Source organism: Piliocolobus tephrosceles, chromosome 1 (assembly GCF_002776525.5).
Source record: "Piliocolobus tephrosceles isolate RC106 chromosome 1, ASM277652v3, whole genome shotgun sequence".
Classification (NCBI taxonomy): Eukaryota; Metazoa; Chordata; class Mammalia; order Primates; family Cercopithecidae; genus Piliocolobus; species Piliocolobus tephrosceles.
This window is the reverse complement of record NC_045434.1, coordinates 159,664,339-159,678,464: the sequence shown is the minus strand read 5'-3', so window position 1 is coordinate 159,678,464 and position 14,126 is coordinate 159,664,339. Positions and strand designations below refer to the sequence as shown.

Genomic DNA, 14,126 nt, shown 5'->3' with positions numbered 1-14,126 from the left:
TCAAGCAATCCTCCTGCCTCTGCCTCCCAAGTAGCTGGGAGTACAGATGCACACCACCATACCTGGCCAATTTTTCTAATTTTCTGTAGAGATGGTCTCGCTACATTGTCCAGGCTGGTACAAACATAATTACAAAAATAAATACATATACATACATAACATAGAAAGTGGTTATAAAACTTTTCATACAGAAATTTAACATTTCTTTTTCTGCTAAAAATAATTAAACATGCATCATAAAAAAGAAGTGTTCAAAACATGCTTTTAGGCTGCGCATGGTGGCTCATTCCTATAATCCTAGCACTTTGGGAGGCTGAGGCAGGTGGATCGTTTGGGGCCAGGAGTTTGAGATCAACCTGAGCAACATGGCACAACCCTGTCTCTACAAAAATAGAAAAAATTAGTAGTCCTAGCTACTCGGGAGGCTGAGGTGGGAAGATCACCTGAACCCTGGAGGTCAAGGCTGCAGTGAGCTGTGATCGCACCACTGCACTCCAGTCTGAATTACGGAGTGAGACCCCATCTCAAAAAACAAACATTTTGAAAGACAACAAACATGCTTTTACTTCTTACTATTTCGAGAAACACAAAAAGGCTTTGGGAAAAGTAAAAATAAAAGTGAACACTTAACAGCCATTAAAGAACTGAAACTACCAGAGGAGATAACAGTCACATGATTCCTGAAAGGTTCATGATTTATTATTTTGCGTGGTAAATACTTTACCGAAAAACTAAGTTTTAGAGTTATCTTTCTCACACACACACACACACACACACACACACTCCTAAAAGCTTTGCCAACTCAAATAATTTGTACTGAATCAAGGAGCACAATAAAAACGTGAAACATGTGACTAATATATAAGCCCAGATGGGGTTTTCCTATAAGTTGCGGAGCAAGTTATCAATTCAAAGAGCCTTTCTACAATGTACAGATTATCCTTACTGGACTTCAATCCAGTGAGAGCTCTATCAGAATACTAGAAAATTAGCTAGGAAACATAGCTTTTAGAAAAAACAAAACTACTGAAGTTTTCATAGAGTCAAAAAGAAAAATATCCACAAGATAGAACTTACCACAATAGACAATAGTAAAAGTGGGGAGTAGGGTCAGCAACCAGGGACAAGAGAGAAGAGAAAACAGAAAGCATTTTAATTACAGAAATTTCAAAACAAACAAGCAGCAAATGGTAGAAAACACATTTTTTAAATGCAGGCATTCATTTAAGTTTTACAAAGAAAAAGCAAAAAACAAACGTGCAACAAATTTAGCAGCTACAAAGCTAAAGGTCCAGTAAAAGGTAGTGACAAGTATATAAACAAGAAAATAAAGTCTGTGAGACTTTTACCATGCAATAAACATGATGACAGAATGATATTAATGTCATAACCAGTGAAAATTATACCTTTCAGGGGTCGATTTAGCATCACGGAAACTAGTAATAAACTGCTCAGAGGTTTCAATATGGTATTTTAGGCCTAATTTTCAACTAATTCTATTTCATGTTAAGAAATTTATAAGGAGTTTCATCACCTCATAGATAACCATGACAAGTCTCTTTATGTATTTCTTAACTGAGCCATAGGAATGAGGATTATATTTTGAGTATTAATACAGTCATATACAGAGAACTAAGGTAGATTTATAAAAGTACTGGCTTCATCTAAAGAAAAACAAGACTTGGGTACTATTCAGCAGTAATATTTATTCCCAAGGTTTTCTATTTGGGGCTTAAAACAAGGATTCCAATGCAAACCCAAAAAGAGAAGCCTAAGCTGTTCGATCAACGTAAATCTGACAACAAGGGAGAGGCAAAGCACACAACTTCACAAATATACCTAGTTTTAAATAAACCTGACTTATTACTACCTTGCTTTACCTCATCAAAATAAATTAGGGCATATTTTATAGAATTATTTCCTTTGCAGAAACATTTAAAATAATGGTAATCAATTTTTCCTGGCATTTTTTTCAGGTAAGATTGTATTTACATAAACCTTTTTTTTTTTTTTTTTTTGAGACGGAGTCTCGCTCCGTCACCCAGGCTGGGGTGCAGTGGCCGGATCTCAGCTCACTGCAAGCTCCGCCTCCCAGGTTTACACCATTCTCCTGCCTCAGCCTCACCGAGTAGCTGGGACTACAGGCGCCCGCCACCTCGCCCGGCTAGTTTTTTGTATTTTTTAATAGAGACAGGGTTTCACCGTGTTAGTCAGGATGGTCTCGATCTCCTGACCTCGTGATCCGCCCGTCTCGGCCTCCCAAAGTGCTGGGATTACAGGCTTGAGCCACCGCGCCCGGCTCATAAACCTTTTTGTGAGTCTTAACTACTACATAAAAGGAAGCATGTGTAGTCTTATCAAACAATATATCAAATGCTGTCAGAATATGAGGTCAAATTAAATTATAAGTTCTTTTAATTTCTTTATCTCTCTCCCCAACAAAATTCAAATGACAAAAGTGAATTTCTTTCCTCAGTAGTGCTTATAGTCAAGGTGAAGTGACTCAAGATCAAATTAACACAGTATCTCATCAATTCTAAAATGTACTTTTTTTGCCCACATTTTAATGCTTTTATAGTTGGTATTCATCTTTCAACTAATAGGATATCTTGTCTTAACACACAGGGATTTTTTTTTTCCTTTCTTAAAGGCATATAAAATACTAGCATGTTTTGTAATTGATGCCATCTGAGATCAGATGAAATAGAGTATTTTCTATTTACACCTCTGAGCAATAACACATAAATCGACCTCTGTAAAATGAGGTGAAACAATATGGTTAAAAAAAGAAATCTGTGTATAAATGTTGATGAGAGAAATGCTTCAAAGGATAAAAACTAAAGTGATGACAAAGTGGCTCATTTACCAAAGAATCTCATTAGTGTAACATATGGATTTCCATGCACTGCCTACAACCTCTTAATAAGATATTTCTTAAAATAACTTAAAATATTTTAACAAAATTTCTTTGGTTAATGAATTCAGTTGATAGCAGATAGCAACAGAATGCCCACAGCTAGCACATGTGGGCAAAGCATTGGCATAAGAAATCTTATAAAATCAATCTATTAGTGTCTTTAACTAACTAAAACATTACCTACCTCCCAGCCAGTACTCTGTATAATAAAAAGTAAAAAAGGGCAAGTCATAAAAAAACTGTTTAAAAAGAACAAAAAAGGCCAAAGGCACCATATACCATAAATTCTTCTCCATAAGTAGAAGACAGCAGGATATTTTAAACAGCATATTCATTTACTTAAGACCTGCAATAATTTCATAAATTGCTTGGTCAAAACCCAGTGGCTAAAATTTTGCCTTTTAAAAACTTTAAGTGAAAGTATAAATTTTAGGGAAAGAGAGCCAGCTGCTTGTTCCATTTACATGTTTAAGTGATCTCTAACTAATGTGAGCGGCACTTCACTAAGTATCCAGGATAAATTAAAATACAAATTGCAACTATGCTCAAATGCCAATGACACAAATGGCTGAAAGTTTCTCAGAAACGACTAGCTCTAAATGTGCCAGACCTAACATTTATAATTTGCAATTTACAGCTCTAGAAACTGGCTTGAGGTTCCTGTGACAGTATATGTACAACTGATTATTAAAAGACCTACGTGTTACGGTCATGAAACCTAATCAATATTTTTCAACTTTAACATTTTAATAGATGACAATAAAATCCTGACTTCACAGGATAGCAGCCCTGTTCTTAGACTGTCAAAGGCTTTTCAGATTAATCAGTTCATTTAGAGCAGCTTAATTCATTGCAAAAAAGAAGAGATCAAGCTGATAGGTAACAAAGTAGGACTAATACTGAATACAAAAGTGGATAGTCATACTCCACCTCCTTTGACACTGGCAGCAGTAGGTAATAGTAGGGTAGCAAGGGGAAGGGAACAGAAAAGTGGAGGAGGAGGAGACTCCATAGGATATTTTGCAGTATTTCAATGAAGCCAAGGATTTAGTTTCAAAGAAATCAACTGCTAGTAGTGTACTTCATTTTAAAACTAAGTTTAATTTGATTCTAATTTTAGTGATAATATGTAGATTCCATAATGAACTATAAAGTAATGAAATACTATTAGAATTAAATATATATTAAGACAACCATTTTATTCATTATTTTCACAAAATAATATTTTTGTATTAGAAATATATCAAAGGATGATTGAATGTAAACATCTAGGAAAAATAAAGTTCAGTTGCAGTCATTAAAAATATTAGTAGTTTATTAGTTTCACATCATTTAATTTAAAAAGCTGAAATATGATCTACCTTGTGAAACAAAAATCACAATATTTTAAAACTTAATTAATAATTCAAAAATGAAAAAAAAAACTATGCGGATAGTTTATGATGACCACCATTACTTTGGTTACTGAGCTTTGCTTTGGCCATGAACTATCATTTTGACCGTTCATTGGTAGTCTGATTAAAACGGTCATCTCACGGGATCTAGTTTGACATCAGTACAAAACAACATTAATGCTTTCGGACAGTTTTTTCCCTTAATAGTGAAGCTAGAAATTGGAATCATTACCTGATGAACAATTTTGCTGAATGCTTCTTGAAGTTTACCATGAATTGTGGATAGTTTCTTTGCATCCCGATTAGCTTCATGAATAGGAATAAGTACTTTATAAACCTCATTAACTGCTTCATACATGCCAGCCTATAAGAAAAAATTTTATAAGATGTTGCTTTCTTTTACATCAATAAGAAAGTAAAGTAATTATACGAATTTGCAATATTTCTATTAAGATAATACCGCTGAGGCTGCGCGGAGGCTCACGCCTGTAATCCCAGCACTGTGGGAGGCCGAGGAGGGTGGATCACGAGGTCAGGAGATTGAGACTATCCTGGCTAGCACGGTGAAACCCCGTCTCTACTAAAAATACAAAAAATTGGCCGGGCGTAGTGGCAGACGCCTGTAGTCCCAGCTACTCGGGAGGCTGAGACAGGAGAATGGCGTGAACCCAGGAGGCGGAGCTTGCAGTGAGCCCAGGCCGCGCCACTGCACTCCAGCCTGGGCGACAGAGTGCGACTCCATCTCGGGGGGGTGGGCGGGGGGAAGATAATACCACTGGAGCTTTTCCAATAGGAAACAAAAACAAATACTACTTTTTAACTGTATTAAGGCTTAATAAAAAGAATTTTCCAATGTATATTCTCCTCTGGATAAATGGGTATGTATGCAGATATGTGTATGTATGTGTATATTAATATATACACATACACATATGTGCATATTTATATTTCTATAATTTGAATTGGGCATTTTCCTTTTATCTGCCCAATAATTACTTCACTAAGGCTAATGTATGCATGTATACTTATCTATGCATGTAAACTTTTGCAGAAACTAATTCTGAGCAGCGGAAAAATAAATTTAATATTACAGTGGTCACAGATACCCAATTCTCCTATAATCAGATAACCCGTGGCCTCCTGGGACACAAAAATCATTTACTTTTCCAAAATATTAAGCTGACACAGGCAATCTCCTATTGTAAATCTCCTATGGAAAAAAATCACAAATCTTTAATAAAGCATAGAAAGTTCTGAGCCACCAGATTTCCTTCCACTGTGGGCTAGTTGGCCACTGGTTGCTATGGTTATAATCACATAATCAGAGTGAGAGACAAGATGTGTTTGTATTGGTCTTCTATCCTTTATCCTTTTTTTTTTTTTTTTTAATTAATAAGAAACAGGGTCTTGTTCTGTTTTTTAGGTTGGAGTACAGTGGTGTGATCATAGCTCACTCCAGCCTTCAACTCCTGACCTCAAGCAATCCTCCCACTCCAGCCTCCTAAGTAGCTAGGACTACAGGTGCTCACCACCATGCCCAGCTAATTTTTTCACTTTTTATAGAGATGGGGGTCTTGTTACATTGAGCGGGCTGGTTTCAAATGTTTCAAACTCCTGGCCTCAAGCAATCCTCCCACCTTGCACAGTAATCCCAGAATTATTATGCAACCTCCCAAAGCACTGGGATGACAGGCGTGAGGCATGGGCTTGACCCATCCTTTATATTTAATAATGGATTGGTGTTGTAGTAAGAGAAGAGAGAGATGTTTTCCAAAAGCCATTGAGTCCTCATTGCTTCACAGATCAGCAAACATATTTTCCCAAAGAAAAACACATGGTCCTTATATTTCCCAGTATGTTTGTAGGAGTATAATTAAACAATAATGTAGTTGTACTAGTGAAATATGTTTAGTGTAACTAAAATGCTCCAGTAATTATTTTAACTAAAATCAGATTAATTGAAAACGAATAAAATTTACAATCATATACAACTGCAAAAGAATTTTAATAATATAGGTTACTGTCCCCCAATCTAAATGCACTACTGTGAATTATTAAAATCACACACATACAAACACACAGAGTTATGCTAATTAAAACATTCCACCAATAGCAAAAAAACCTTGCCCCCTGCTAGCTTAGACAAGTGTAGGGATGGAATTGGAATGGTCAAGGTCCTTAGAGGCAAACATTTTAAAAGAGGATTGACACCTAATATTTTAAATCTGCAAAAATACTCTTAAGAGTCTCACAATTGCCAGTAATGATGAAAATGATGGTAAGAGTAAACACACTAGTACTTACTTGGAGCCAGGAGCTGTGATAAGCACTTTAAATACATGAACTTACTTAATCCTAAAAACATTCCTACGAGGTAGGTACTATTATTAGATGTATTTAATAGATAAGTGAGGCACCAAGAGGTTAAATAATTTGTGCCTGAAGTAACACAACTACTAAATGGCAGAGCCAGGATTTGAACTTTGGCAGTAGGCCTTCTAAATTTACCCTTAATCAATATATTGCAGGATAGGGATAAGGCCTGGTGAAGAACGAATCAATTCCCAACAGAAGTGAAAAAGGGGAAAGAGGGCAGCATTGCATATTACCTCAAGCTTCTTTCTTACCCTAACATGAACCTCAGTGTCTCCTAAACCTTGGGTGCTGGGACACTAAACATTCAGCAGAAAAGTCAGAGGAAGTAAGTGATCCTATCAACATGGTTAAAGAAGGTGAGCATGAATTCAGCTAACTATCTTTTCTTTCTCCAATAAACATCCCATCTGGGTTTTATCTCACTGCTTTAATTCTTCACATACGGATGGAAGAGAACAAGACTGGGGTTATAGCATGGTAGCATAGTCAGGTAAGGGATTCAGGATGCAGTTCATTAAAGAGTAAGGTCCAGGGCTCCGATAACTACCTAATGAGGATTACTATGCAACCAATGGAATGAGTGGTCATAACTTTCTTGGACACCAAGGCAATGCCCATCATGCTGGAAAGAAGATTCTCCATTTCATCCATTAGACAAGATCTATTTATAGAGCCCCATCAGTCTACCAACTAGGAACTTATATCACTCAGAGATTTTCTGTTTTGTTTTACTATGTTTTTTAACTTAAAGGTTTTAGAAAATATTTGGCAGTAAAAGTTTTATGAACCAAAAAATATCTGCTACAAATCACATGCTGGTTCATAAACAAGCAAATGAAAAACACTGGTGGGCTGGGCACAGTGGCTCATGCCTATAATCCTAACACTTTGGGAGGCTGATCAGGGGACCATAACTTGAGGTCAGGAGTTTGAGACTAGCTTGGGCAACAAAGTGAAACCCCATCCCTACAAAAAATAAAACAATTAGCCACACGTGATGGTGTGCCCCTGTATTCCCAGCTGCTCAGGAGGCTAAGGTGGGAGGATCCCTTGAGCCCTGGAGTTTGATGCTGCAGTGAGCCAAACCACTGGAACACTGGGGGAAGTGACAGATTATTAAGATGAAAAGGAGTAAGCCAATAATGAATCTAGAAAGAAAATCAGTTCCTAGATAGTTTTTAGGGGACCTGGAATAAAAAACAATTTTTTTTTTTTTGGTGACAGAGTTTTACTCTGTTGCCCAGACTGGAGTACAGCAGCATAATCATAGCTCACTGCAGCTGCAACCTCTTGGGCTCAAGCAATCCTCCCACCTCAGCCTCTCAAGTAGCTGGGACCACAGGCATGAGCCACCATGCCTGGTGAACTTTTAATTTTTTGTAGAGATGGTATCTCACTATGTTCCCCAGGTTGGTCTTCAACTCCTGGACTAGAGCAATCCTCCCATCTTGGCCTCCCAAAGTGCTGGGATTACAGGCATGAGCCACCATACCGGGTCCAGAACAAATTATCTTTAAAGAAAAGCAGGATCATAAGACAGAGAGAATAAATACACATGTCATTGATAATTAGGGGTATGAAACTCTGGAAAAAGAATTAACAAGAGTCATCTACCATAGAGAAAGAAGCAGCTGCTTGTTCCAGTAATCCCACAAGTCCTGACTCAGTAAAGTATTTTCCAGAGCAGATACCTTCTTCATCTGGAGATACCACATCATCTGAGACCGCAGATTCTTCTAAAACATTAGATGAAATATTCTAGGGAAAAAATAAATTGAAAAGGTTTTTGAAACAGAATTTTCTAGCATAAAAATGTATAAAAAGAAATAACTGAAGATGAACTGTAACTATCAGGTTAGGTTAAAAAAAAGGAGAGTAATATAAAGGTAAAAGATAAATCTCCAAAAACTTTCTGTATTTTGAAGATGATAAAATGAAAACACCACTGCTAGATAACTTTTCTCTTAATAAAAAGTGGTATGAAAGAAAATTAAGAAATATCATGGGCTAAAGGAAATTGTAATATGACATAGGACATCTAAGAAGGTATCAATAGTCCTTTTTCATTTATTTAATTGATCTTCTCAAAACTCTCTATAAAGGAAAAAAGGTACAAAAATGGTCTCTTATCTAATATACACGGAGTTAATACAAAAACTCAAGTATAATAAAAGCCCTCTTATTCAATGAGATTGCAATCAGCCATTATTTCTAAAAAAGAAATGATGCATACATACCTTATTTTATTTTAACCTCCTAAACATGTACAGTAGATGTACACTCACTTACCAACTTTTGAAGTAGATCTAAGGCCTTCTCTTTGTGTGTATGGGTTTCCAGATCAGATTTCCACGGAATCTCTTATGGGTAAATACCCAAAAGGCAACATTCTTTTTAAAGATTTCAAGTTTTGGTTTCTTTTGAGTGAAAACTTAAACTTAAATCGATTATCAAATTATTCTAGAATTTTAGGAGTTTCCTCTCCCCCAACCTATTTGGCCCACAGTTAATTCAACAGCAATTGTTTTGGAGATTCACCTTTCCTGAGTCTTTGTAAAACTTTCAACTTTGTTATCAGAGAAACAGTAACTTTCTTTTTGCATTCTGATTTCATCAGAAGATAAAACATTTAACTAAATTTTATAATATCCCAAACCTACCATTAACAGGTTGTGAAGAAAAGCAAAGCATAACTGACCCTTGGTAAGCAAAGAATTCAACTAGTGGGTCAGAACTATGTACCCTACTAGAAGGCAAACTCATCTGTGAGTCATGGTATTAGTCATAAAATGTACTAATATTTTATGTAGGGAAAAGAGAATGTTGGTATATCTGCTATGTTAAGTAAAAGCCAATTAAGAATTTCTACTGAATTTTGATTCTCAGTAATACATTTCCACAGATGTTAAAGTATGTAACTGATTACAAGGCAGTAAAGACAAAAAGAAAAAATAAGCATAGTGCTGATAATTCAGAGGTAAGAAACTGTGGAAAGAGAATTAACAAGAAGTACTCCTTAAAAATGTATTAATGACAATCACTGTGAAATGTTAATCTACCTTGTGAAGCATTGGCTTAAGTCTTTAAGTTTTCCCTGTGAACTAAAAAAATCTCAACACCAGTGAGAAAAAGCTAAAACCAAAAAAAGACATACCTTGATTTAATGTACATCTGGAAGATTCCTACCTGAAATGTTACACATCCCACAGGAAGATATTTCCGGTCCTCCAGCATGCTCAAATATTCAGCAACAAGTGCTGCTGAGTGGACTAGACACTGTGCAGCTTCAGCATGATTGCTTCGTTCTGAGTGCTTGCCAGCCATGTTCTGCAGCCAGGTCAATCGCAGATCTGGAGAGGTCTGGTAACCCTTGGCAATTCTAATTAGAACAGAAATTCTTCTCCATTAGTATATGCTTCCCAAGCTGGGAGGGAGTTTAGCTAGCTCACTCAGAGTTTACCTAGATAGGTTTTTGATACTGTGCACAACCTATTTAGTTTTAAAGTAGTATGAAAATGTCACTATGCAGGCTTAGAGAAATAACTGTGGCCTACGGAATGGATAATATCAGTGGGCGGGGCGGGGGAGGGCAGGAGGGGCAAAAAAGAAATATGCCATATTAAAATCTGACCATTAAGGAAATAATCAGTTAAGGGAAAAAGTATGGAAATTTATGTGTTCATTATAGAAATATAGAGAAGTTTTATATGCAAGGAAAAAAGAAGACTTCTAAAAGGTACTTTTATTACATCAACTTTATTTCAAAGAGATTAAATTGTTTTATTTGTGCTTTTAATGAACTCCAAAATTGTAGAAACAGAGGGTCATATGACAGAGAAAAATTCTTAAGCTTTACTATTGTATCTATTAAATTGTTAATACAATAAAAATTATGGAGTTTTCAAAATGTGCCCTTAGAAATATCATTCTTTAGTCATAATTGTATTGAAAAAAGGTAATTAATGTTACGGTAAAACATTCATATACTGTATTTTCTTCTTAAAAGACTGAGTTTTACATTTAAAATATTGGTATGGGCCTTTAAAGGAAGTCTGGGGCCCAGGACACCAAGGTGTTAAATGTGTGTTATGAATATTTTTAAAAATCCTCTTATTTTTGATAATCAATAAGTATATTTGCATTGTTCTTAAAAGAAGAGACACAGAAGATCTGAAGATGCCGCCTGGAAAAAATGCATTTGGACTTTCAATCTACCATTGGAAAAATCACTCAAGGCCAGGTGGGGTGGCTCATATCTGTAATCCCAGAACTTTGGGAGGCCAAGGCAGGCGGATCTCTTGAGCCCAGGAGTTCAAGACCAGCCTGGGCAATATGGTGAAGCCCCATCTCTACAAAAAAGTAAAAAATACATAAATATAAAAACAATAAAGAATGTAAATACAGAAAAATCATCACAAATCACTTTCGTGTGTTTATTTTTTTCATCTAATGCTTACTGTATGTCTTACTAAGTCCCTTATACAAAGCATAAATGAATCAAATAAATGCTACCTGTACATTAGATCAATCAACATTTCAGGATCCTCCTGGTGTTCCTTCATTTTCACAGTATCAGAAAGAATCATATGGAGATTGAAAACCAGATCCTGGACCTGCAGCAGAGAATGATATGAAAAACATTCTTGAATTGTCATTCATCCATAATAACCAAATTAGTTTCAGAGATATTTCAGATAAATATCTAAAGATTTCAAAACAAGTTGTATGATATTGATATGGTTCTGTAAAGTACAGGTATGTGGGGATATGGTAAGTGAAGTGTAGTAAACTTTATATAAATTCCTCAGCAGACTATCTATATTTTTTGTTCTTTCACCTGGAAACAAGCAGAACTATAAGTAGAAATAAAACAGAGGGATATAGGAAATACAAGAATACAAAAGGAAAATTCTCTCCATATTTCTGATTTTACTAAAAGGCAGTTTGTAGAAACTTTAGTTTATAAGGCATATTATTATTTGATTAATAAGTAGGAACGTTTTGGCAGAAAGCTTTGTCTGTACTGTCCAAGTCTACTGTTCTACTTATTATAAGTGCACAGAACTAAACACCAAAGAATTAATTATTTCCAAAAAGAAGGGTAGCTGACTAAAACAAAAAGATTCAGTCCTATTTATGGCACATGATGTGTGGATTCAAAATGAAATAAATGATCCTCCAGCAAAAAACAATTTTTGATTTAACAATTTGGAAAGTGCCTATTTAACAAGCCTATTTCAATTAATGATCTAGAAAGTAGCATTTCTGACCTGATCAGGAAATGTTGTTTCCCTCAATTCCAGATCTTCTTCAGCATATGTCAATATAGTCTTTAGAGAACGTCTTAAGAATTCTTCATTAAAATTCTGAGATGTGCCCACCAAGGAGGATAGTGACATTGTTACCTGCATTTTAACCCTGGCAAAGTTCTGTAACAGAAAAATTGTCCAGTCAATATTTAATATTAAAAAGCTTTAAAAAGTCTATTTTTCCTTGCTAAAAGTATATTTAGTGAAAAAATACCACTCTAAGCAAAATATTTTTTAAAGTAATAAAATATGCATATCAAAATCTTATTTTAGAAAGGATGTAAAACTTAGAATTTTGTTCTGAATAATGTACTACAAAACAGGATTTTAAGAAGTCATGTGTTAAGAGTTGAATTAGAAATTCTGCTTATGGGCCGGGCGCGGTGGCTCAAGCCTGTAATCCCAGCACTTTGGGAGGCCGAGACGGGCGGATCACGAGGTCAGGAGATCGAGACCATCCTGGCTAACACGGTGAAACCCCGTCTCTACTAAAAAAACTACAAAAACTATCCGGGCGAGGTGGCGGCGCCTGTAGTCCCAGCTACCCGGGAGGCTGAGGCAGGAGAATGGCGTGAACCCGGGAGGCGGAGCTTGCAGTGAGCTGAGATCCGGCCACAGCACTCCAGCCTGGGTGACAGAGCTAGACTCCGTCTCAAAAAAAAAAAAACCAAAAAAAAGGGAAATTCTGCTTATGTCTTCACATTTACTTATTATGGGCATATGTTATTAATATAACATTTTACAGATGAGGTTAAATAGCCTGATTGACATTATAAGATTCTTAAATGGTAGATGGAGTATTTAAATTCTAGTCCATTTCATGACATCCACACTATGATGAAAACAATTTAACACACATCATGCGTAAAGTAATGTAAGGCAGAATCTCTTGGAGTGACGCCTTTAACAGCTTATAACTTACATTCTTCCTTCTTTTTAGTGTAAATTCATTTCTGCTCCATCATTCTCTACCATGAAATCATTCTTAAGAGATTATTGGTGATAATATATCAATTGTCACATCCAATATTTTTTGCTCAATATTCTACTTCATATCTTTGTATATGTAAATTACTTTCTCCTTGAAAATCTCCTATCTTATCTTCAGTGGCACCACTTTATCCTGGTTTTCTATTCTTTTTCAACTCTTTTTCTGTTTCATTCCTTGGATGTCCTTCCTAAATACCAGTATTCCCAAAGATGCTGTCAAAAAACTTTTCTCACTTAACATACTCTAAAGAGCCTCATCCATATCTTTGCTTCGACCAGTATATACACGTTTCCATCTCTAGCTGATATTTCTCTGTAGAATTCCAGGCTATTATAGTTTACTAGATAGCACCATCTGGATGTCTCATAGGTACCACAAAGTCAGCATGTCTGCAATACCTTCTCTCCCTATTGATTATCTAAAAAAGTGATACTATTCTTGTAGTCATGCCAAAAATCTATTCATTCTCCCCTCTCATTTTTCATACCATAAATCCAAATCTACACCATCTCCTAATGTGATCCAATATATCCTTTCTCCATTCCCAATGCCTTTGCTTTATTTTACACCCTCACCATTTCTTATTTGGATTACTGTAATAACTTCCTAATCGATCTCCATGCCTTTTTCTTTCAAATCTCTCAGTCTAACCTCTACCTAGCACTAGGGAACTTTCTGTAAAATGCAAATCTGAACATGTTCCTCCTCTCCTTAAAATGCCCCTAAGGCAGTTGTCCAAAGTTTTAAGGATAAAATTCAAGAATTCAACTCAGGGCCGGGCACAGTGGCTCAAGCCTGTAATCCCAGCACTTTGGGAGGCCGAGACGGGCGGATCACGAGGTCAGGAGATCGAGACCATCCTGGCTAACACCGTGAAACCCCGTCTCTACTAAAAAATACAAAAAACTAGCCCGGCGAGGTGGCAGGCGCCTGTAGTCCCAGCTACTTGGGAGGCTGAGGCAGGAGAATGGCGTAAATCCGGGAGGCGGAGCTTGCAGTGAGCTGAGATCCAGCCACTGCACTCCAGCCTAGGCGATAGAGCGAGACTCCGTCTCAAAAAAAAATAAATAAATAAAAGAATTCAACTCAGTAAATATGTCACACTACATAGTAGGCACTGAGAGTATGGTGATAAAATA

The 14,126-nt window shown here is 36.3% G+C and overlaps 1 protein-coding gene across 2 annotated transcripts in view; it reads right to left on the bottom strand.

The window, feature by feature from the left end:
* DOCK7 (dedicator of cytokinesis 7) overlaps positions 1–14,126 on the bottom strand; it is a 243,640-nt gene that overhangs the window by 30,471 nt on the left and 199,043 nt on the right. For both annotated transcript variants that reach the window (XM_026454153.1, XM_026454154.1), the window contains exons 37-41: positions 11,958–12,116; positions 11,200–11,300; positions 9,874–10,066; positions 8,302–8,445; positions 4,544–4,675 (exon numbers count right to left, since the gene is read on the bottom strand). In XM_026454153.1, coding sequence (XP_026309938.1) covers positions 4,544–4,675; positions 8,302–8,445; positions 9,874–10,066; positions 11,200–11,300; positions 11,958–12,116 — 729 coding nt within the window. The remainder of the gene's footprint in view (positions 1–4,543; positions 4,676–8,301; positions 8,446–9,873; positions 10,067–11,199; positions 11,301–11,957; positions 12,117–14,126) is intronic.